Consider the following 22,939-nt stretch of genomic DNA (forward strand, 5'->3'; position numbering starts at 1 on the left):
AAATTAATAAAATAAAAATAATAATTAAAAATTGTATTGTATGAAAATGTTTTAGTAGTATAATTTTTAAAAAAAGTCATAAGAAACAAGTTTTCTTATATTGAGTTAAATATAGAAGTGTTTTAGCAATATGGATAGGGTTGGATATGGGTTGGGCATGGGTCGGAATATTTACATTATAAATAAATGGGTCATAAACGGGTTAATGGGTCAATTTAGGTTGGACAATTTATGACCCGACCCCAACCCAACCCGACCCGACCCGTTTAGCAGGTCTATGTTGAACCAAACATGCCCGTAATGCCATCAACCTGCGTCGAACTAGGAACTTTTGCTGGCCTTAAACTAAATTGTTGCGTCATATATGCATCAGATGACGACAGCCCATTCCGTAAAAAGCCAAAATAACTTTGTGCAAATGCCCTCGTTTTGATCTCCTACTCTAGATTTAGAAAAGGAATTCGTAGTGTTTCAGACTTCGTAAACATCGAAGCTATCGCTATTATAAATATTTAATTACATAGTAACACAAGAAATTAATTAAACAACATCGACAGTTTTGACTCTTTGTAAAGCATGGTTTGTACATCGATTCGATGATTTAACATGTTGGAGCCTACAAAATCAAAGACAAGCGACAAGTTGGAAAGAAACTCCTCTTTTGCTTCAAAGCAGAACTTAGGAAATTCGATCAACTTTAATTTTTTTTTTTGGTTGGGTATGGCGGTCGGGTCGGGGGTGTGTGGATCCGGTTTTCGCGACTAGTTCAACTCTCCGTGCAATTTTTAAAGGCGCGGTACCCAACCTGTCCCGTGTATTTAGAATTTTAGTTCGACAAATGATGAACCGTGAAATTATGTTATATGATATGATTGTCGTAAATATAAATTAAAAAGGAAATTAGGCTTTTAAGAAACGATACGATTGACATGGGATCTCGTAGTTGGAGATTCTGCACACGGATGAACACCATTTATGTCTCCTGCATTAAGCATAGAATAATTTAAACTAAGCTTCCGATTACTGATTAGTCATATTTTAAACTCTCATGCGTTAAAAACAGGTTCGAATGTTGGGTTGAGAATTCCATAATGTATTATTGCGAATTAATTTAACCTTCTGCGGCTATTTGTTTCTTTTCTTTTTCTTGAAAATTTTTGTATGGATACGCTGCTATGAAAAAGAATTCGACACCCCAAATCTCTACGTTGAACCGATGTTTAACATCGTCCCTAAAAAGAGAGAGAATTTATAATCTCATGACGGACGAGAGAATTATGGCTTGGTACATAAGAGAGCGGTTTATTATTAATTTTGAATCTTTAGATGGCAGATATTTTGATGCTGATAAATTAGCGATATCTGGATGCCTGTGGTTTTCTAAATTAAAAAAGTTCCTTTTTTGAAAGAATAAAAGAAAAAAAGGAAAATGACAGCGAAAGAGAAGGCCCATTGCTTTTTGGTAGACCCATTAAACAGGTGGGTCGGGTTAAAAAATGGTTCGATTCAAAATGACCAATTAATCCCATTTTAATCCATTTTATGCAATATAAATCTAGTGATTCATACCGACTCAACACATATTACTAACCCAAACATACCCAAACTGAGATGAGAGTGCCGAGTGAGCGATCACGAGATCGATTGAAATGAAGAGAGAGTCATAGAAGTGAGTTGGGTCTAAATAAATTGCGAACCCATTTAACACCCATATTATTTTAGGTTTTATCACTCTAAACTCATTTATGATTCATTTACTATAATATATTTAACTCATATAACAACTCAACTCATCATATATGGATTAAAAAATAGATTTATAACTCATATAAATCTGCCTTCTTATAGAAAACACCAAACGATATCCGTCACATCACCTATGATCTCAGGGGATCGTTAAGACCTAATCAAACGAACAAGACAAGTGGCGCCGTTTGGTCAGTTGAGAACAACGGGCCTTTTCGTCTATGTTATTGTCTCCTCTCGTAGTTCACCACAACACGAAGATGCTTTCGGTTATTCCTCTTCCATATGTTGTCAGCATCGAAATTGGTGGCTATTTCCCCTTAGTAAATAAAAGCAATTTAATGACCAAAATTAATAATAATAATAATAATAATTTGTTATTATGAAGGGAATTTTGTGCATGGAGGAGTAATTTCAATTGTATTTACAGTTAATTAATTGTTAAGAAACTTTGTTTAACACTTGGGCCCCACCTTTGTTTTGTGCTCGATCTCTCTTGTGCCCAATGACTTCGCTTCATTTTCTCCGAATATGTCGGGGCACCTTCAATTTCCTGATTTAACCCCAAAAAGAGAAACGAAATTTTTTTGGAAAAAGTTAAAAAAAAAAAAGAAACTTCCATGCCTGAACGAGTTGAGCAAACTATGATCGATTCAAAAAAGAAAATTGTGTAAAACGACTCATCCCGTGATTTTCAAACGTCCTACACTTTTTTGCCGGTGAAATGCAATAATAAAAGGAAAAAGAAGAGAGAAGGAAGCATTAACTTTTACCCCCAAGATAATAATATACGCATTTTTCAAACGATTTTGAAAACCGGATAGTATTTGGATCAATTTTGAGCATTCAACTCATCCACTTACTCGGGCTATTCAAAGGACATGTTCCCGTTTTTACTGCGGTGCATTTAAAATTTTACTCATGAGTACTCTCAATAAGACTTGGACCCAAGATTACAATGAGAAGAGTAAACTTTCTTACTGTCTAAGTCACTCACATTGTTGGTAGATGCCCAATCAGTTGGCTCCTGTGGCTCAGCTTCCTCGTCATTTTCCTCATATAGTTGGCTCATTCTTGTGCAAATTTGACTCCTGTGCATGGTGCACTTGGTAAAGCCAAAAGAAAAGGCACTCCTCCTAAGTGACATCATTCTTACATCATCGAAAGCTGATTTGCCCGTCGTTTAGGTTGGTCTGTTTACGTGTTACTTATTAAAAAAGCAAATTTTCACGTAATCGAAGGGAAAACCACTTCATGAACAAACAAAATGGTTCGTTCCCAACATATTTCTCTTGATTGAACGAGCCAACTCCAAATACTTGTTTGATCTGGAGTATACGCTTATATAATAATTACACTTCCTCGTCATTTGCTTCGTATAGTTGGCTCATTCATGTGCAAATTTGACTACTGTGCATGGTGTATTAGGTAAAGCCAAAAGAAAAGGAGGAGAAAAGGTACTCCTCCTAAGTGACATCATTCTTACATCATCGAAGCTGATTTGTCCGTCGTTCAGGTCGATTTGTTTACGTGTTACTTATTAGAAGGAAATTTTCACGTACTCGAAGGGAAAACCCACTTCATAAACAAATAAAAAGGTTCGTTCCCAACATATTTCTCTTGATTGAACGAGCCAACTCCTAGCGCATATTTGATCCGTAGTGTTCTATCTTCTTGATTGGATGACCCAAAAGAAACTTTGGAATTAACCACCCCTTAGTCCTTCTTGTTCTCGACCTATGAAAATGAAACTTTGCTCCCAATTGTGGCCAAAAGGGGGAGGGGGAAAAACCTAAAAGTTTCTGGCCCCCCCACAGGAATGTTCAAACATTAACAACAAGACCATCGTTACACTAACTTCTTGTACTTTGTGGAATTAGTTTGCTAACAAGAAACCCATTATCGTGTACTAAAAACAAATTAAGAGAACCTATCCCTTTTAACCCCTAATGCGCCCACTTCGTATCGAACAAGATCCTTTAATTGCCCACATCGTCGTATACTTCAGAAAAGAACAAAAATAAAAAATAGGAAGAGAAGTGTGCTTTTCTCATTAACATGCAAATTTTCAATTGCCACAGTGAAAGTGACTATGCGCCCAACCAACTCCCGAAAGCAACTTACAGTTTTCTCCCTTTCCTTAACTTTCCTCGGTCGTGTCTTCAGCAGGGGGAGTCGTGACGCCGAATGGAACAAGTCCGCATCGTTTTTCACACCGCCACGTGGCGCCCTCCCATTCGCGCCGGCCCCCCCTCCCTCCTCGTATTAAACCCCCCTCCCGTCCCCCCCTCCCCTTCGACACTTCCTTAATTAATCCTCCTCTTTCCCTCCCTTAATCCCCAATTAAGACGGCAACGATGAACCACCAGAACTGAAGGCCCCGACTCGCGAGTTCCCCCCGGAGAAAGAGGAGAAGACACCCGCAAAAAGCATTATTATTCGGACCGTAAAATATCCAACATGGACCGGCTCATAGCCTTGGAGCCGTCGAACGTCGTGGCGGTCCGGATCGAGCCGGGCCAGAAGTGCTGCGGCCTGCTCACCCTCCGCAACGTCATGTACACCATGCCCGTCGCCTTCCGCCTCCAGGCCCTCAACAGGCCGCGCTACACCGTGCGGCCGCAGTCCGGCATCATCTCCCCACTCCAGACGCTCACCGTCGAGGTCACCTACCACCTCCCCCCCGGCTCCACCCTCCCCGCCTCGTTCCCCCGCTGCGACGACTCCTTCCAGCTCCACAGCGTCGTCGTCCCCGGCGCCGCCGTCAAGGACCCCAGCTCCACCCTCGACTCCGTCCCCAGCGACTGGTTCACCACCAAGAAGAAGCAGGTCTTCATCGATAGCGGGGTGAAGGTGATGTTCGTGGGGTCGCTGGTCCTGGTCCGGCTCGTCAAGGAGGGCTCGATGGACGAGTTGAGGGAGGTGCTCGAGCGGAGCGACCCGTCGTGGGGGGCGGCCGACGCGGCGGACCAGCAGGGCCAGACGCTGCTCCACCTCGCCATCGAGCAGGCGAGGGCCGACCTCGTGCAGCTGCTGCTCGAGTTTGGGGCGAGCGTCGAGGCCCGGAGCGGCTCCGGGTCGACGCCGCTCGAGGCGGCGGCGTCGGCCGGGGAGGCGCTGATCGCGGAACTGCTGCTGGCGCGGCGGGCGAGGACGGAGAGGTCGGAGATCTCCGCGTACGGCCCGGTCCACCTCGCCGCCGGGGGCGGCCACATGGACGTCCTGCGGCTGCTGCTGTTGAAGGGGGCCGACCCGGACTCCCCGGCGAAGGACGGCAGCACGGCCCTCCACCTCGCCGTCGAGGAGCGGCGGCGGGACTGCGCGAGGCTGCTGCTCGCGAACGGCGCCAGGACCGACGTGCGGAGATCCGGCGACGGCGAGGCGCCGCTGCACGCGGCGGCGCGCCTAGGCGACGAGCAGATGGTGAAGCTCCTCCTGCAGAAGGGGGCGAACAAGGACGTCCGGAGCCGGTACGGCAAGACGGCCTACGACTTTGCTGCGGAGCACGGCCACGTGCGGCTCTTCGACGCGCTCAAGCTCGGCGACAGGCTCTGCACCGCGGCCCGGAAGGGCGACGCCCGGGCGATCAACCGGCTCCTGGAGAGCGGGGCCGCCGTGAACGGCCGGGACCAGCACGGCTGGACCGCGCTGCACCGGGCCGCTTTCAAGGGCCGAGCCGACGCGGTGAGGGCGCTCCTCGACAAGGGCGTGGACGTGGACGCGAGGGACGAGGACGGCTACACGGCGCTGCACTGCGCAGCGGAGTCGGGGCAGTCCGACGTGGTGGAGCTGCTGGTGAAGAAGGGGGCGGACGTGGAGGAAAGGACGAACAAGGGCGTGACGGCGCTGCAGGTGGCGGAGTCGCTACAGTACGCCGGGATCACGAGGATTCTCGTCCACGGCGGCGCGCTCAAGGACGGGGGCAGGCAAGCGGCGCCCGGGGTCGCTCGGTTCGCGAAGACGATGGAGCCGAGGGGGGACGACGACGAGGAGATCAACCGAGGGTTGAAGATGAAGGCGATGAAGAAGAAGAAGCAGGCAAGGGAGCGACCGATTCGTAGCAGCTTCGACAGGTCGTCCATGGCGATGGCCGTGTTGGGTGCCTGAGCGGGCATCGATCGACTGTAAAATCGTTTCCTCTTCTTCTTCTTCTTCTTGGGTCGGATAACGATGCGACGACGGGATCGGTAGGGTTTTGTACAAAATTTTGGTGAATGTTTATCATCCTCGTCATGCATAGAGACACCAATGAAAATTTCACTTTGTATGCTCTCAAATGTACATCATCCCAATGTCCCGGGGATTGTGAATAATTATACATTCTGCGGTCGCCAATTTCCCGGGAATCGATTCATAAGTTACGAATGTCGCGCCCCATCATGTTTGTGTCGCGTCACTTGATGTTTCATACACGTTTGTTGCGTCGTGTGTATGCTCCACGGCATGATCATCATCGCTCCCGAATACATCGTGCAGATGCATCGTTAAATGCATGGTTACATCGTTACGGGAAATAAAAACACTTAGATCCAATCTATAATGACATGTCATTCACGAGCGTACATCGTAATTTTACTTTTTTACATCATGTATACATGCATTCCGCAATTTATTGAAATAAAAAAAAAACATTGATGCACAACATAAGGCCCATCCATCTTGCAGATCAATTTTGCAACTTAGTCAATATTTTCGTTGGATAAAAATAAAAAAAACTAACAAGTGATATGATTCTAAAATGAATGTCTTATGATTTACTTAAAGAATGTTGCGTCGAAAAAGCGAAACTACAAGTATTATGATCCCAAAATGAATGTCTTAGGATTCATTCAAACAGTGTCGCATCGAAAAGTCGTTGTGGGACAGGTAACCGCGGCGGATGTAGAAACTTTTACTAGTGTCGTAATAAAAGAATTTTACGAAATATTAGCTATTGGGTGGAATAAATAAATTTACCCAAATTCTGATAATATAGTATAGAACTACCTAACTTACATGGTACATGAACAAAAACTACATGTATGAGCAAATGATGATTCATCTGAGGCCCAACTGATGCTTTTAAGTGGAACCCAAGCCCACAGCAAGAAGAAAAGTTAGAATGAGTCCATGCTACTTGACAAGGGGAGTAAGAAATTGGAACTTTATGAAAATTGAATAGATCCAAGTCTACCCAAGCGACTTGGTCCAGATGTTGTGACGCTATTGTGGATCCTCGCATCATTTTCCTCTTTGGACTCATTGCACCGTTGTCCCCAAATCTCAAGTCCGGATGCCGTCGAGGATGACACCATTATGACGGCAATGCTTCCCATATATGCGGAGAGAGAGGGAGAGGGTGACGGTGACGGTGAGGGCGATGACCGCATCATGATTGCGACATGCAGACGAATTAAGTTGAGTTGAGAGAGATGATGTCACTTTTTAATCGAGTCACTCCATTATCAAGTCTATTGTCACGAGACGATATTTTTAAAGGAGGCACAAATCACGACATTCTTTGACATGTTTCTAATTCATGTAACCGGATAAAAAAATTGATTTATAGATATCGATTTCGAAAAAGCGATGCCTTATTATCACATACACCGTTCGATAAATCGATTTTGTAAACCGGTCTCGGGGTCGGGGACTCCCCCTCGACATGGCATGCACCTTCGGCCGACACAAGCTCATCTCTGAACCTGGCCCCATCCTTGTGATCTCGTCGCATTAAATATGGAAGCACCACACCGTACCCAATCATACCGTGTAGATCTCGGCGCCCTATCCTGTACTTGCCCGCAGAACATCTCACCCCCCCCCTTATTCTCCTCTCCTTTCCAGGTTAATAATGAGAGGAAAAAGGGCAATTTATTCATTTAAAAAACAGAAGAAGAAAGTTTTTCTTTTTTTTTTTTATGCTCAAAGCGAAGGGAGACTAGATTAAAAAATGAACAAAAACTAAAACAAGCGACTCCCAAAAGTATCAACAGCTGCTCCACCTCCGACGAATAGGACGCGCGAGCGAATCAGCACGAGCTCCGGTGTCTTGGCGCGGGCCCCACGTCCTCCTCCTCCTCTACCAACCCCCCTCCCTCAGTCTCAACAAACCCCGGTGCCATTCCCACGTCGAACGGAGGGCAAATCGGGCAATTCGCGCCGAGGAGTGGGGGGGCTTAAACAAAAACGACATCCTCGTATATATTATAACCGTCGTGCAATGAAAGTGTTAATCCCACTACCAATCCCTCACCAACTCCCGGCCACCAACTCTTTTTCTTTTTCTTTTTCTTTTTTGTCCTTACGTGCATATTTATATTTATTTTATTCTTCCCATCTTTTTCCCGTGCCTTTTTATCTGACGTGATTTTACCACCCGCCCACCCCCACCATGTGCGCAAGCGCCGGCGCGGCGCGTGAGGGCACGCGGTTGACGTGGCTTGGTTTTTTTTTAGTGATTCACGACGATGGGGCGTTTTGACTTTCCGAGTCGTCGGTTTTTATTAAAAGACCATGTAACCAAATACCGCATTCCTTCCGACCAAAATAAATAAATAAATACCGCATTCCTTACAAACTGGATCTCGAACGGGCGCTACCCTATGCGCGCGGACGGCAAATTGACATCGTCGAGAAGTTGGCAATAGCTTTGCCCATCAAAATGCGCGAACACGGATTGATGACTGAGATAAAGTCAAAGGCGGAGCGCGCAAGGACATGCGTTTGGATCCACGATTGATGGTTAGAGAGAGAATTGCCCAAAAAAAGAGTCCTAAAACTATGTCAATTCAGTCATAAACATTTCAGTTGCGCCATTCGAGTCATGAGCGGTTTCGCGTTTTACAAATTGAGTCAACCTAGGTCAATTTTGACCGGAAATCGCTGACGTGGACGTCGGCCATCTTACGTGGCACAGCCGGAATGACAATGTAGGCACTAACGTGGATATTTTTAATTAATATTTTAATATATTTTTTGAATGTTTGAAATTTTTTACTTTGTTTTATTTTATTTTATTTCCTTTTGCCTCATTAATTTAGGGCGGGCGAGGGCCTTGACACCCACATCGGCACTAGCCGAGGGTGTCGCGGCCCTCGTCGGCCCTAATTAAAAAAAAACAAGTAAAAAAAAAGAAAAGAAAAGGAGAAAAAATAAAAAATTCAATGTAATATTTAGAAAAATTCAAAACATTATGACAAATGTCCACTGTCAGCGCCGATGGCCACCATTACGATAGTAATTTCCAGTCAATTTTAGCCGGATGGACTCAATTGGCAAGACATAAAAAGATTTATAACTCAATTGGCACAATTAAAATGTTTATGACTGAATTTGTACAAATGCAATAAGTTTAGGACATTTTGGGTAATTTTTCCATGGGTAGATGTAATATTTTATCTGTTAGATGATTTTTGTTAAGTCATTCATCAACCCATTAAATTGGTCTTGGATAATTTAAAAGTAGAAGAGAAATAAAACCCTTTTGGTGTCTTTGCATTTTCTAATTTTGAATTTAATCCGTAGGCATTCACATCTATGTAGTTTGCTCAGACACGTTTAGGTTTTTACTCTCATTCTTATCCTGTAGATTTTTTATTTTTTGACAACCAAAAAATACATAACTGACTCGTGTCATTTAATGGACATTTTTTAAGAAATTGTTATGAATAATGAATAAATACTCATAATGAATGCACTTCATTTAATGACACGATACAAGTTTGTAATATATATGTGTGTGTAAAAATAAATTAAAAGATTTGGTTTTAAAATTTATAACACATGCCAGAGGCAATGCGCTCATCAAAGTTAAAAAGTAAATTAATGCATGAAGTGAGTGGCTACTCAATGCAAGTTGATAATAACTTCTTCTTTTTTTCCTTTTTGGCGAGGTAAGAACACTCAATAGTTTTTTTTATTATTATTTAGAGCATAATTTTCTCAGATTTTCCATCAATATAATTATTTATCTTCCCTCTATATCCCTTTTTTTTCACAACCTAAAATAATGCGTATATAGTGTAACTGGGATGTTTAAATTGTAATTGTAACGGCAAAATGGTAAAGGTCAGTATTATCCCTGAACTATTACTAACTTAAAGTAAAATACGAGTGGGAGGGTAAAGTTCAAAATTTGGAAAGACACTAAAATTCGAGAGTTTTCTTAATATATAGTATAGATACCAGAAGCAATGCATGCGTCACGTGCGCAAAAAATGGGTAATTACTAAAATAAAATATGAAATAAATTGTTACTCTAGGTAAGTTGGTAACAAATTTTCATCTGACGAGGTGAGGACACTTAATAAATTAGATAAATATCTAAAAACTAATAAAATCATAAGTTTCTCTTATTTTCTCAAAATATAATTATTCCCTCTATCTCTTATTTGTCGACCTAAAACAATTTTTACATAGTGTAGACGATATTTTCGGATAGTAAGTGTAACTGCAAAATGATAAAAGCCAATATCACCCCTTGACTACTTCACTATTTTAGAATTTTTTAAAAATACGAGCATATAATTTGAAAGCTTGATTTATGTACAATATTGATCGATATATTAGATCTATCTTTAAAAAAAATGTGAAGAGCTGTAATACTCTATAAACATAAAAAAAACAATACATTATTTCATATATAACGCTTTCGATTTTGCTAGGCTCTTGTTCCTCTTAGGAATTAAAAACTAATCATGGAACCATCCTTTAAAAAAAATCAACACCAATAATGTTTTAACCACTCTTTATCTAGAGCAGGCATTGGAAAGCTACTCACCAACATTCCCAAGCTTTCTTTTATCTTCATGGCGATATTTGATGGACCGGATATAATTCTGAACTAAATAATTTTAATTCTATAAATTATTTGGTGCAAATGTGGAATCGGATATATTCAAATATTGCTGGACAGAAAAAAATACCCACCTAAGGGGTGGGATCACTAGGAGAGGATTGGTAATTTAAAAAAAAAAGAAAAAAAAGGACCACTATCCTTTTCTTTGGCGTATGTTGTGTGCCGTTAGTGTCACAGCGACGTTGCAAGCAACCTCCATGTGGTAGTTGCTACTCCTAGGCGACTACCATGCGGTGGTCACGGGAGTCATTCCTCATAGTTAGATCTGAGACCTAAGTTGCCTTACGACAATCACTTGCAGTGGTCGCAATTCCCGAGCCACCACTGTAGCTGCAGTGGCCATCCTCCTTGATCTCAGTCAAGGAGGTTACTTGAACTCTCCCCCTCACCTACCTAGTGTTTTTTCCTTTTCGATATTTTATTGAATTTCTCTCTCTCTCTTTTTCAATTCTATCTTAGGTGTACCGGATATATAGAGAAATTTTCCTTTTACCTCACCTTATCTCATCCTATCATATCTTATCCCTATTCCTATTAGACTGTGTTTGGACGTCTGGATTTCTAGTCAAGATAAGACTGGATAGGATAGAATATGAAATGTAAGAGATTTGTTTTAGGGCCGCGCTTTTTCCACTCTTCATATGACTTAGACACTCATTTTCTTTATGTTTTGACCTTATTATCCCTTGTATGGCCACAACTTCTCTTATAACTCTACAAAATCGATTCCTTTTTATTTTGTTTCTTCTTCTTTTTTCTTGAGGGTCCTACTTTCCTTTTTCTTCTTTCTTTATACGCCTAAATCGTCTCTCTATTTTTTCTCCCATTCTCTTCTTTCTACATCTCCATGTGATGCCAACCTCGTTGTCCTCCATACTTTCCCTAGCACTGGCATTGGGCTCACCGTACAATTTCAATCCCATGAACGCAATGGGGATTGGAGAGGCCATGGTAGTGCTTCCTCTTCATCCTGTGAGAACGCACAAAACCCCTATCCACACTAAAGGGAAATGGATGCTCCCCTTGCCAACCATGCCCGTTTATGTAACTTCTCAACTGCATTTTGCCGAGAGCATTTTCAGGCCTTTCCTTGAAAACCCACATGTAAATGTTTTCCATGTCGTGCTGAACCAAAAAAGCATTGAGTGGCAAGTCTGATTTCTCAAAGCCGGACACACCATTATGGTCTTGAGCTATTTTGGACTTTGATTTTTCATTCAAAATAGACCTGAAGTAGAAACTAAAGAAAAATCAGGCGCTCCACGCATTATCAAGGCGCTTGTTACTCTTAAGCCCCACTTTTAGGATATTAACATTCATCTTTCTTTGGTAAAGTTGGGGTCCCAAACAACATTTAAAATATCACAAGGGTCGTTCCAAAGCAGAGAGGGTGGACTAGGCCTTGATGACAAAGGGGGATTGAAGTGGTCCTCCATGGATGATTGAGCCATCTATCTCTCTCTCCAATTCACCATGAGACAAAAAGCCAGAGTTCATGGACAACAATGTCGATGGATGATGACTCTCCATTGACAGTATTGCTAAAAGAGCTTCTCCGATACTTTTTGCTTTCTGTTTTCCTTCTAGCTTGTGCTTCTAAATCGATAATTAGAGCAAAGATCTCCCTAACTTGCTCATGAAACAAATCAAAGCAAATACGGAATTATTCAAGTAGCAATCCATCGGTCCACAAAACCTCAGAGACCCCCTCACAAGTACGGAATTATTCAGGCTGCGTGTGGCGGAGAAAAGGGGCTCGTTGGGTTGAGCCCAATGTCGGTTCTGGCGAAAGTGTGATGCTAGGGAAAGTGTGGAGGACGATGGGATTGGCATGATAGATATTCGAGTAGGGAGGCGTAGAAAGAAAAGAATAAGAGAGAAAACAGAGAGACGATTTTAGGCTTGATAAGAAAGAAGTGGACTCGCAAGGAAAAAAAAAAGAAACAAAATAAAAATGGACGGCTTTTGTAGAGTTATAAGAGAAGTAGTGGGCCATACAAGGGATAGTATGGTCAAAATACACATAAAAGGATGAGGAGTGGAAAAAGCGCGACCCTTGTTATATTCTACTGTTTGGTGAATCGCAGTAATAAAGCCGGATATTTTCACATCTTACCATGTCCATTATTTGCTATCAATGTCAGATCAGTGTAAATGAATCTAAAAATTGTACAAACGGAGATGATAAAAATCTCTCACAATACTCTTACCTAATTTATTTTTATTTGCTTATTATTTTATTATTTTTCCCTATCTTTTTTAATTCTTTTCTTTTTTATTTCTTTTTTCCCCTTCCATCATTCTCTAATAAAATTTTATTAAATAGTAAATTATACTAATATACCTCAAATATGTACTAAATATAAATACTAAATGTATTTATTTATATATATGTATATATCATAAGATAGAAAGACATGTGAATATATAATAAAAATAAGAATAAATAAAAAACGAAATTATTGTTATTTTGAAATTTTTATAATAAAATTCAAATATTATTTATATTCAAATGTTATTTTAATTTTATTAATTTAAGAAGTTTGTTATTCGAGAAAAATAACTTTATATTATGGATATTAGAAATTCTATCCACCTTTATCCCACCTCCCTCAAAGGATAATTTTACCCGGGCTATATCCCTCGTATATTCGACTTTATTCTGTCTTGGATAGACATCAAACATGATGATATGATAAATTTTATCTTATCCTGAATTTTATTTCGACTACCAAACGTAGCCTTAGTATCTTGATGATCATATATAGTCCATAAACACCTTCTAGTGCTTATAACTAACTACAAGTTGTTTAGCCTTTCTTGCTAACATGGTAGTATGTAGTGTGGTCCATCCAAATGAAGTTTCATAAACCAAGCTTCTATTCATTTGCGTCGATCCAATGCCAGAGGATCCAAAAACACATTCCTAGTACTCCATAGGCCTAAAGCTCGATGTGCTCCAAGGCAGTTTGGTGGGCGAGTTCAAACAAAGGATTTAGGGCCTGTTTGTTTCAACTTTTTGCATTTCCCCCAAGTATCTTTAGATGAAGATGCATTTGGTGAAATCAATAGTGTTTGGATAACTCATTGTCGTGTATATTTTGTAAAGCAACTTTAAAATGAAAAAAAAAAAAAAGAAAAACAAATGGCAGACTTGGGCGAGTATTAGAAGAGAAGACAGGGACTAGGCGAGCTTTGCCGGCAGCAACCGTGGGCAAGCATCGACGACGACCATAGGCGAGCTTCGACCGGCGATCCTTATCATACCAAAAGCAACGGTCAAGTCGCGCAACCTCTGGGTGACCCAGATTTGGTCCTTCGACTGTCCGCAACCTAGGTGAGAGTCACTGAGGATGCGCAACGCTAAAGTTGCACGACCGCGGTCGAAGGACCAAATATTGGTCGCTTGACCCTTGACCTTATCCTTGACCCACGGCAGATTAGGCAAAGATAGTAGCTTCGACGAAGACAGCGGCTTGACGGCATGTGCGACCCTTGATCTCAACCTCGATGGCGGGCTACCTCGACCTCGATCTCGACCTCAACGATGAACCATCGAGCCAAAGGAAGAAGATGAACAGTATTTTTTTTGTCAGTAAGGGCAATATTGAAAAGAAAAAAAAGTCAATAAACTCTCACAATAGAATTGCAAGGCTAGCATTTGGCCAATAGAGTTCCAAAAATACTTACTAAACACCTCATATTTTCGTTAGTTTCAAAAAATTTAACCAAATACATCCTTAGTTATAGAGCTCGAACCGACCTGAAAATGTCACATTTTCTCCATGACGAAGTACATGCACCTTAAGTCGGGGTAGATTCATCGAGTCGGCCAATGATCAGTTTGACGCAAAGTCTTTTACCATTATAGTTTTGCTAGTAGAATTTGGCGAGCATCACTTACCAAAACCACCAATAAAGAAAGAAGAAATTGACGAAGACGGGAATCGAAGTGCTTATTTATTTAATTTTTATTTTTTCAGGCCCCATGTTCCGACAGTGCTGGCACACCAACCGACGACCAATCGAGATCCAGATTCTCGCTCCCACGCGCCGTCGCGGAGCGCGTGAGGGGGGCGGCACAGTAAAAAAAAAAAAAATGCCCCCAGATCTATCCGCCATCGCCACCAACCTTCTTCTCTATAAATAACCGGGCGACCTCTTCTTCTTCCTCGCGCCGTTCTCTCTCTATCTCTATAACCATCGCCGTCTCGTCACTCCGCGAGAGAGAAGAACAGAGTCCTCCTCGTCCTCCCTACCCCCCCGGTTCAATCTCCGCGAAGGTAGGGGCTCCTCGCATCGCTCCTGCATTCCTCCATTACCTTCCCCCCGTGTTTCGTCGCTTGCGTGACCGGTCGCGATAGCCGCTAGATTCTGAGCTGATGATACTGAACATGGCTTTGCTCGCGCATGGCGGACGTGATTGCGTTCGCGTTTGCGTTTAGCTCACCGTAGCTGGAGTCGTGCTCTGATTGGGTTCAGTGTCGCGTCCCGCCTAGTTCGGTTTCCGCCGTTAGATTGATTTTGGGACTCTCTGTTTTTTCTACTGTCGTCTTCTTCTGGATCTCTTCGGAGCCATTTCGAGGGATCGAGATCGACTGGTGAGCGCGGGCTTGTCGCGTACTAGGAGTTAGACGGGGTTGGCTGCGGTGCTTTCTGTTCGGATCGAGGTCCGGTGCCTCCCCGTGCCGTCAGATCTCGTGCGCGGTGGTCGTGTCGGTTGTAGATCTTCGGCGGATCTCGGTGTTGCTTTGTCTTGTCCGATCTGATCTCGCCGGTTTATCTAGTTTTGCGAATGGAGGACCGTTTGTTTTGAATCGTTTCTTTGTGGTTATTTGGCAGATCTGCATTTGTGCCGACTCCGGCGATTTTGTTTGGTGTCGTATGTCTGTTTCGTTGCTTTTCACCTATTCATGTCACCCCATTTTCCAAAAGGACTTCCTTCCAATCAAAATGTTCCAAGTTGTAAGGCATCCGAGTGTGTGTTTATAAGTACTATACCTGCTCATTTACTCAAGACTTCCTTCAAGTGTGGTTGGATCTACTCTTAGATGAGAGCATAAATAGTTGTAGTGAGATCAAATTTTGTGTGGGTGTCGGTTTCTTACCGGATCTAGACAAGAGAAGCAAAATGATATAGTCGTTGCATCAGCTAATTAACATTATCCAGGTGCGTGAGTGAGTTGGACTAGGTTACTAACCTCTTGTTGTTGATGTTTGGGCGGGGATCCAGAGAATGGCGTCCCACATCGTTGGATATCCTCGCATGGGCCCCAAGAGGGAGCTCAAGTTTGCCCTGGAATCGTTCTGGGATAAGAAGAGCAGCGCGGAAGATTTGCAGAAAGTTGCAGCTGATCTCAGGGCATCCATCTGGAAGCAGATGGCCGATGCCGGCATCAAGTACATTCCCAGCAACACCTTCGCGTACTATGATCAGGTGCTCGACACCACGGCGATGCTTGGCGCTGTTCCTCCCAGATATGGTTGGAATGGTGGCGAGATCGGATTCGATGTTTACTTCTCGATGGGCAGAGGAAATGCCTCTGTCCCTGCTATGGAAATGACCAAGTGGTTTGACACCAACTAGTAAGTGATGGATCTTGGAGAAGCATGAATAAATCATTTTGTTTTGATGTTTAACTAACCTATCTATTTCATATGGTCCAGCCACTACATTGTGCCTGAATTGGGTCCTGATGTCAAGTTCTCTTATGCTTCTCACAAGGCTGTCACTGAGTACAAGGAGGCCAAGGCGGTATGTGCTGGTCTTATTACTATTTCATTTATGCTGTCTCATGAGATCTGAAAAGGCTAAAGTAGCGAATCGATTGTTCTTGGAGTTATTTTTCTTTTTTGTTCTGGGCGGGGGGAATATAAGCAATGGTTGATGAAGGCTTGTTGGCTAATTAATTAACCAATTCCTTATTTAATTATCTGAACCTTCACTGTGGGTCAAAATTTTATGAACTTCTAAGATATATAGTTGGGAATAATTTCAGCAAAGCCTTATTCAACAAAATATTGACAGAAACTCTAGTTATCACATTTTGTGGGAAAAAAAGTATAAGAATCATGGATTGCTAAAGTTTTGTTGATTACCATAAAGGTGCCATGTGATGGAAAATAAAGGCATTCACGAAAACGTGGCATTCTTCCTTCCGTTTTAATAATTTGGACGGGGTGGAGTTGGATTTGCCCTTTTGAGGAAATTCTGACTCTTTGTTGGTTGGAGCTATTTCTTTATCTTTTCTATATTTTTGTCAGCTCATACATTTTTGTTTTCCTTGTGCTTTTGCAAAATTTTAGTATTATTTAAAGCTATCTTGTTTTTAATCTATTTGCTAATTTCCAGCTTGGAGTAGACACTGTTCCGGTCCTTGTTGGCCCAGTGTCCTATCTGCTGCTATCCAAGCCTGCAAAGGGTGTTGAGAAGACCTTTTCTCTTCTGTCCCTTCTCGGAAAAATACTTCCCATCTACAAGTAAGAAATTATCTCTTCTCTAGCAGTTTTCATTTGCTCAAGTTTTGAATATGTTTCCTGACCACATAAACCATTCAGGGAAGTTGTGTCTGAACTTAAGGCAGCTGGTGCTTCATGGATTCAGTTTGATGAGCCCACCCTTGTGATGGATCTTGATTCTCACAAACTGCAAGCATTCACTGAAGCATACTCGGAACTAGAATCGTGTCTTTCTGGCGTGAATGTTGTCATCGAAACCTATTTTGCTGATGTTCCTGCTGAGGCATATAAAGTTCTTACATCCTTGAAGGGTGTCTCTGGATTTGGATTTGATTTGATCCGTGGAACCAAGACCCTTGAATTAATCAAGGGCGGGTTCCCCTCAGGCAAGTATCTCTTTGCTGGAGTTGTTGATGGGAGGAACATCTGGGCCAATGACCTTGCTGGATCACTCAGCACCCTCCATGATCTTGAGAGCATTGTGGGAAAAGGTACTACTTTCTGCATATGTTTTTCAGCATAGTGTGTTTTAAAGATCTGGATGTTATGGATCCTTAAGTTGATATCTGAAATTTCTTATTTTTCTGCAGACAAACTTGTGGTCTCCACCTCTTGCTCTCTTATGCACACTGCTGTTGACCTAGTTAATGAGACTAAGTTGGATAAGGAAATCAAGTCATGGCTTGCATTTGCTGCTCAGAAGGTCGTTGAAGTCGATGCCTTGGCTAAGGCATTGGCTGGACAAAAGGATGAGGTATGGCATCGTTATCTTTTTGTTGAAGATGATGCTGAAAAGCAGCATAATATGACTGTCATTGTTGCTACTAGGTAGTCTTAGCAGTCGTGGTAATCCATATTGTTAGCTTATTTTCTAGAATTAGTTGCTTCTACTCTATTCTGTATTGTCATCAGCAGAAACCAATGGACTTAATAACTGGCTGTACAGAGCTACATACATATGGCAACAACGGGGTAAATACGGTCACTAGGATGCAAAGTTCTTAAGTTAAACTAGGCCTATTAACTAGCACCTTTAGGGTGTTTGCTAAGCATAATGTTCAATTTCTAAAGTATTGATTGCTAATGTGGCGAGAGGATATTTCAATGCTTACTGCTGATGGCTCTGTTTTCAGGCATTCTTCTCAGCTAATGCTGCTGCTCAGGCCTCAAGAAAGTCCTCTCCAAGAGTCACAAACGAAGCTGTCCAAAAGGCTGTATGTTCCTGTGCTTAGTTACTCTTCATTTTTTATGCATTCCAATGCTACCAATTAAATGATTTTACTGGTGTCTTGAACTCTCGATATTCTCATCTCTCTCAGGCTGCCGCTTTGAGGGGCTCTGATCATCGCCGTGCCACAACTGTGAGTGCTAGACTTGATGCTCAGCAAAAGAAGCTTAATTTGCCAGTCCTCCCAACAACCACCATTGGCTCCTTCCCTCAGACCATTGAACTCAGAAGAGTGCGCCGTGAGTTCAAGGCCAAAAAGTGAGTAAACTAGATCTTCCTTTTCTAATTAAACAATGCTTGATATGACATGGCTTATTATTTTTTTCGTTATGACCCTCATTGGTCCTCTGACTGTATAGGATCTCTGAGGAAGAATACGTTAAGGCCATCAAGGAGGAAATTAACAAAGTTGTCAAGCTTCAAGAAGAGCTTGACATAGATGTCTTGGTTCATGGGGAGCCTGAGGTAAGACAGTCTTAGAATCTGGTGTTGTAATTAAGACAGGTTATGTCGGATAAATAGGTAGCATCTTATGAGCTATGTTTTCTTTCTTTAACATCTTGATCTGGATGTATCCAATGCAGAGGAACGATATGGTTGAATACTTTGGGGAGCAGTTGTCAGGTTTTGCTTTCTCTGCTAACGGGTGGGTGCAATCTTATGGATCTCGTTGTGTGAAACCACCCATCATCTATGGTGATGTGAGCCGCCCCAAGCCAATGACTGTCTTCTGGTCCACCATGGCCCAGAGCATGACTGCTCGCCCGATGAAGGGAATGCTTACAGGCCCTGTCACCATTCTCAACTGGTCCTTTGTCCGAAATGACCAACCCAGGTATGGAAGAACGTGAACTTCATGTGTACTTGGGGTCGATGAAAGATCAAAATTTTTATTTCTCCTTTTGGGACTAAGATAATATATATTTATTTCACAGGTTCGAAACTTGCTATCAAATTGCCTTGGCCATTAAGGACGAAGTCGAGGATCTTGAGAAGGCAGGAATTAATGTTATACAGATTGATGAGGCAGCTTTGAGAGAGGGTCTGCCACTGAGGAAGTCTGAGCAATCTTTCTACTTGGATTGGGCTGTCCACTCCTTTAGAATCACCAACTGTGGTGTCACTGATACTACCCAGGTTCATTCATAGCTTCCTTTTTTTCTTTTTTTTGAGAAGCTCCTTTTCCTACGCATGCTGATTCCACTTGGCGGCTTTTATGGACTGGCAGATCCACACTCACATGTGCTACTCCCACTTCAACGACATCATCCACTCAATCATTGACATGGATGCTGATGTCATCACGATCGAGAACTCTCGCTCTGATGAGAAGCTCCTTTCAGTTTTCTGCAAGGGAGTCGAGTATGGTGCTGGGATTGGCCCCGGTGTCTATGACATCCACTCTCCCAGAATTACATCAACTGAAGAGATCGCTGACAGAATCACCAAGATGCTTGCTGTGCTCGAGACCAACATATTGTGGGTTAACCCTGACTGTGGACTCAAGACCCGCAAATACCCTGAGGTCAGGCCCGCGCTCAAGAACATGGTCGCCGCCGCCAAGCTTCTCCGCACCCAACTCGCCAGTACTAAGTAAGCGGTATACGGATTTGGAGAAGCAAACTTCCCAAGGTAACCGATTCTTCCTATACATGACGGTGTATTCCTGTCTTTTATTATTGATTCTATAATTGTGTTTCTTTATGGAATGGTAGGAGCCGCAACATACTGTTTGGGGTATTTGATTTTTTGTTCTTGTACTCTCTCTCTCTCTCGTAGAAAATGTTTTGTGTATGTAAGAGGAAGGAAAATGAGTAAACATCATTACCTCTTGCGCATCAACTTCATGCTTTCAACTTCTTTTCTATGGGTACTGTCCCCTTCGAAAGAAACTTTCCTGCTGTTTCATTTTAAAACCTCTGATGCCTACTGCCAAATGTGGACCGGCTCAGGTCGGTTCGGGTCTTCTTACCACCCGTAGTATTCGCGCATAGTGGGTAATTATAAGCTAGCATTCCTCGTGATTCCGAGCCTTTCAAAATCTCACTATTCAAAAGTCAATCTTTTGACTGAAAAAAGTTCAAATCAGGAGGGACAACAACACATTTTCCTGTTCTAAGTTTGAATGATGATACGTCGGCAAACACAAAGCCGACTGACGTAGCCGTTGTCCATCTTCATTTCTGCGCTCGCTGATACAGATTGAGGACGTGGAACCTTAGTAAACTGGAGCATTCTGTCGATCGTTTCACGTTTCTTGCAAATTTTAAGAAGGCTATGTAATACGTTGGCAGTGGAACTAACTGTTTCGGTGAGAAGAAGCTGTTGGATATTCTTTTGTTAATTAGTCACGTTTGAATTGTACATTCAGCGTTCAAATCATGGCTTCTCCCGCTCATAGTAACGATCGGACAATGTCCGTCACTTCATAGGTAGAGCTTTGTCCGATACACTCGGACGGGACGATTTGCATACATCTCGAGAGGTTAGTTGAGCTGCAAGATTCGAAGATCCCGCGTAATGAAATTATATATATGTGATTTTGATTTGAAAAAAATAGTCCGTAAACTCTGAAAAATCAAGTTAATGCGGTTCTTCTGTTAGGTGCTGCACCGTGTCATTTGTAATTTTCTGATTTGGAATGCCAAGTCAGTGCTGACTCATTTTTCCATCCTCTTACATACACAAAACATTTTCTAGGAGAGAGAGAGCGTACGAGCGCACAAATAAAATACCCCAAAGATTATGTAATGGCTCCTAACATTCCATAAAGAAACACAATTTCTTAATCAATAATAAGAGACAAGGAATACACTATTGTGTGTAGGAAGAATCGATTACCTTGGGAAGTTTGCTTCCTCAAATCCGTATACCACTTACTTAGCACTGGTGAGTTGGGTGAGGAGAAGCTTGGAGTGTCATATAGGATGGCTGGCGTTCACGTCAGCGATTTTCAATCACAATTTGCAAAATGTGAAAAAGTTTAAAGCTCAATTGGCAAAATTGAAAGGTTTAAAATTGAATTGGCAAAAATACAATAAAATAAGACTTTTTGTGCAATTTTCTCCTGTCGATATCGTCCATCAGCACACGACCATAGCTGCTCTGTCTCCCTCGAGCTCGAACCATGAAACACGCTCTCTCTCTCTCACTCTCTCAAATTTGAGGTTGGCTCCAGCGCCACCTCAGCCCTCTTCGCAAACATATCATTAAGATTTATGTCACCGTAGAAGGACAAGAGAACAAATTTGAGTATTCAGTTTGCTCTTTCATTCTATTTAAAATCCTTAAACGGGTCTTATTAACAAGTGGGCACACTTAATAAAGAACCTAGAAATGGAAGGAACACTTTTAAATGCATATATAAAATAACATTGGATTTTGAAAATAAATGAAAACGCAACTTTATAAGCACTTTTAGCGAGATCTTCGACATAATCCGACCTTATGGAAGGAAATCACACAATAAATGCAAAGCATTTAATACCAGTATCAGACAGACAGAAGAGAGTTAATAAGAAAGAAACAAGAAAGAAATCAAAAGATATCTAATTGGTGCAGTAGGGTCTATTTGATTTGTCTCATTTTTTGCTTCGGTTGTTTCATTTATTTCATTTTGGCATCATCATTAATAGAGAGCTACGACCGAAAAATTTATGCAGAACCCTAATTCATAAATCCATTTTAAAGTAGATGTAGTCGCACACCGACAACAAAGGCAAAAGAAAAGAGAAAGTATAATGTGACTCTTGTTGGCATTTCTAGGTTTTTTTTTGGCGTTTTCGTTGCCAACGACCCGTCTCGAACCCATGGCTTCAGCATCAGTTTTAATCCCACTAGACCCGGTTGATAAGTCTCTATTGCCCGACAACCTCGCCCTCGAGGAAAGATACCGGAGAATTGCCGAGAGATCTAGAGCTCGTGTGGATCAACTCGAATCTGCCACCTCTTTGAGTTTGGCGGAGTGAAAATAAATAGCTAAATATGAGTCTTATACCTTACAATCTCGAATCGCTATGCATAACTTTGGTTACTTTGTAACGTATTTGGCTGTTGGCTCGCGTTCTTATACTCTTCCTGACTTGATGGTGGATACAGTTAGTGACATTCCGTATTACGCAAGCTAACTTCAGGAGAAATGAATCGCCACCATACCGAGCTTTACCTTGCAATGGGGAAAAGTGTCAGAAAAAAACCTGAATTTATTCGATTTAGTTTTAAACCTTTTAATTGCACCAATTTAATCTTAAACCTTTTGATCCAGTGTCAATTCAGTCCTTTCTCTAATTTAGCCGGATATTATTGACATGAACACTGGCCGATCTACATGGCACCGCCGTCGCTGACGTACGATCGAATCCCACACGCTGTCGTGAAAAGCAAAAAAAAGCATTTTCATAATTTGTAGCAATTCGATATATAACTTATACTATATTCCGATGATGATGAAGGGCTTAATCTTATCGGTTAAAATTGCGAAAAAATCACCATTAATGTTTTCTTGAGTTTCACCAGCAATTTTGATGCACTAGAGTTTAAATCCTTTGGATGGCTCATTTTAGATTGTTTTTTTGGACTTATATTAATTTCCTCTAATATCTAAAATAAAAAAAGGAAAAAAATAGAGATTATTCTGGACTATATATACGCCAGTGATCTTCTTCATT

The 22,939-nt window shown here is 41.9% G+C and overlaps 2 protein-coding genes across 6 annotated transcripts in view; both read left to right on the forward strand.

The window, feature by feature from the left end:
- Positions 1–20,875, forward strand: part of LOC115683294 (5-methyltetrahydropteroyltriglutamate--homocysteine methyltransferase) — a 50,906-nt gene extending 30,031 nt beyond the window's left edge. For 2 of the 5 annotated variants that reach the window (XM_056315258.1, XM_056315259.1), the window contains exons 2-12: positions 15,819–16,171; positions 16,253–16,340; positions 16,938–17,065; positions 17,144–17,535; positions 17,635–17,798; positions 18,178–18,258; positions 18,364–18,530; positions 18,632–18,737; positions 18,857–19,107; positions 19,208–19,409; positions 19,501–20,114. In XM_056315258.1, the coding sequence (XP_056171233.1) occupies positions 15,822–16,171; positions 16,253–16,340; positions 16,938–17,065; positions 17,144–17,535; positions 17,635–17,798; positions 18,178–18,258; positions 18,364–18,530; positions 18,632–18,737; positions 18,857–19,107; positions 19,208–19,409; positions 19,501–19,869 (2,298 nt within the window). In that variant the 5' untranslated portion in view covers positions 15,819–15,821 and the 3' untranslated portion in view covers positions 19,870–20,114. Of the gene's footprint in view, positions 1–14,719; positions 14,869–15,818; positions 16,172–16,252; positions 16,341–16,937; positions 17,066–17,143; positions 17,536–17,634; positions 17,799–18,177; positions 18,259–18,363; positions 18,531–18,631; positions 18,738–18,856; positions 19,108–19,207; positions 19,410–19,500; positions 20,115–20,704 lie in introns of those variants that run through there. The other 3 variants (XM_056315261.1, XM_056315260.1, XM_056315257.1) reach the window with 3 other exon arrangements.
- LOC115683295 (protein VAPYRIN-like) lies at positions 4,069–6,055 on the forward strand. The gene has a single exon (XM_030607767.2). It carries the CDS (start codon positions 4,207–4,209, stop codon positions 5,851–5,853), a length of 1,647 nt encoding a protein of 548 aa, XP_030463627.1. The 5' UTR covers positions 4,069–4,206; the 3' UTR covers positions 5,854–6,055.
- Positions 20,876–22,939: the final 2,064 nt, after the last annotated feature.

The sequence above is a fragment of the Syzygium oleosum genome, unplaced genomic scaffold, assembly GCF_021117445.2.
Source record: "Syzygium oleosum isolate NSW1041296 unplaced genomic scaffold, Sole_v2.1 Sole_v2.10, whole genome shotgun sequence".
NCBI classification, from domain to species: domain Eukaryota; kingdom Viridiplantae; phylum Streptophyta; class Magnoliopsida; order Myrtales; family Myrtaceae; genus Syzygium; species Syzygium oleosum.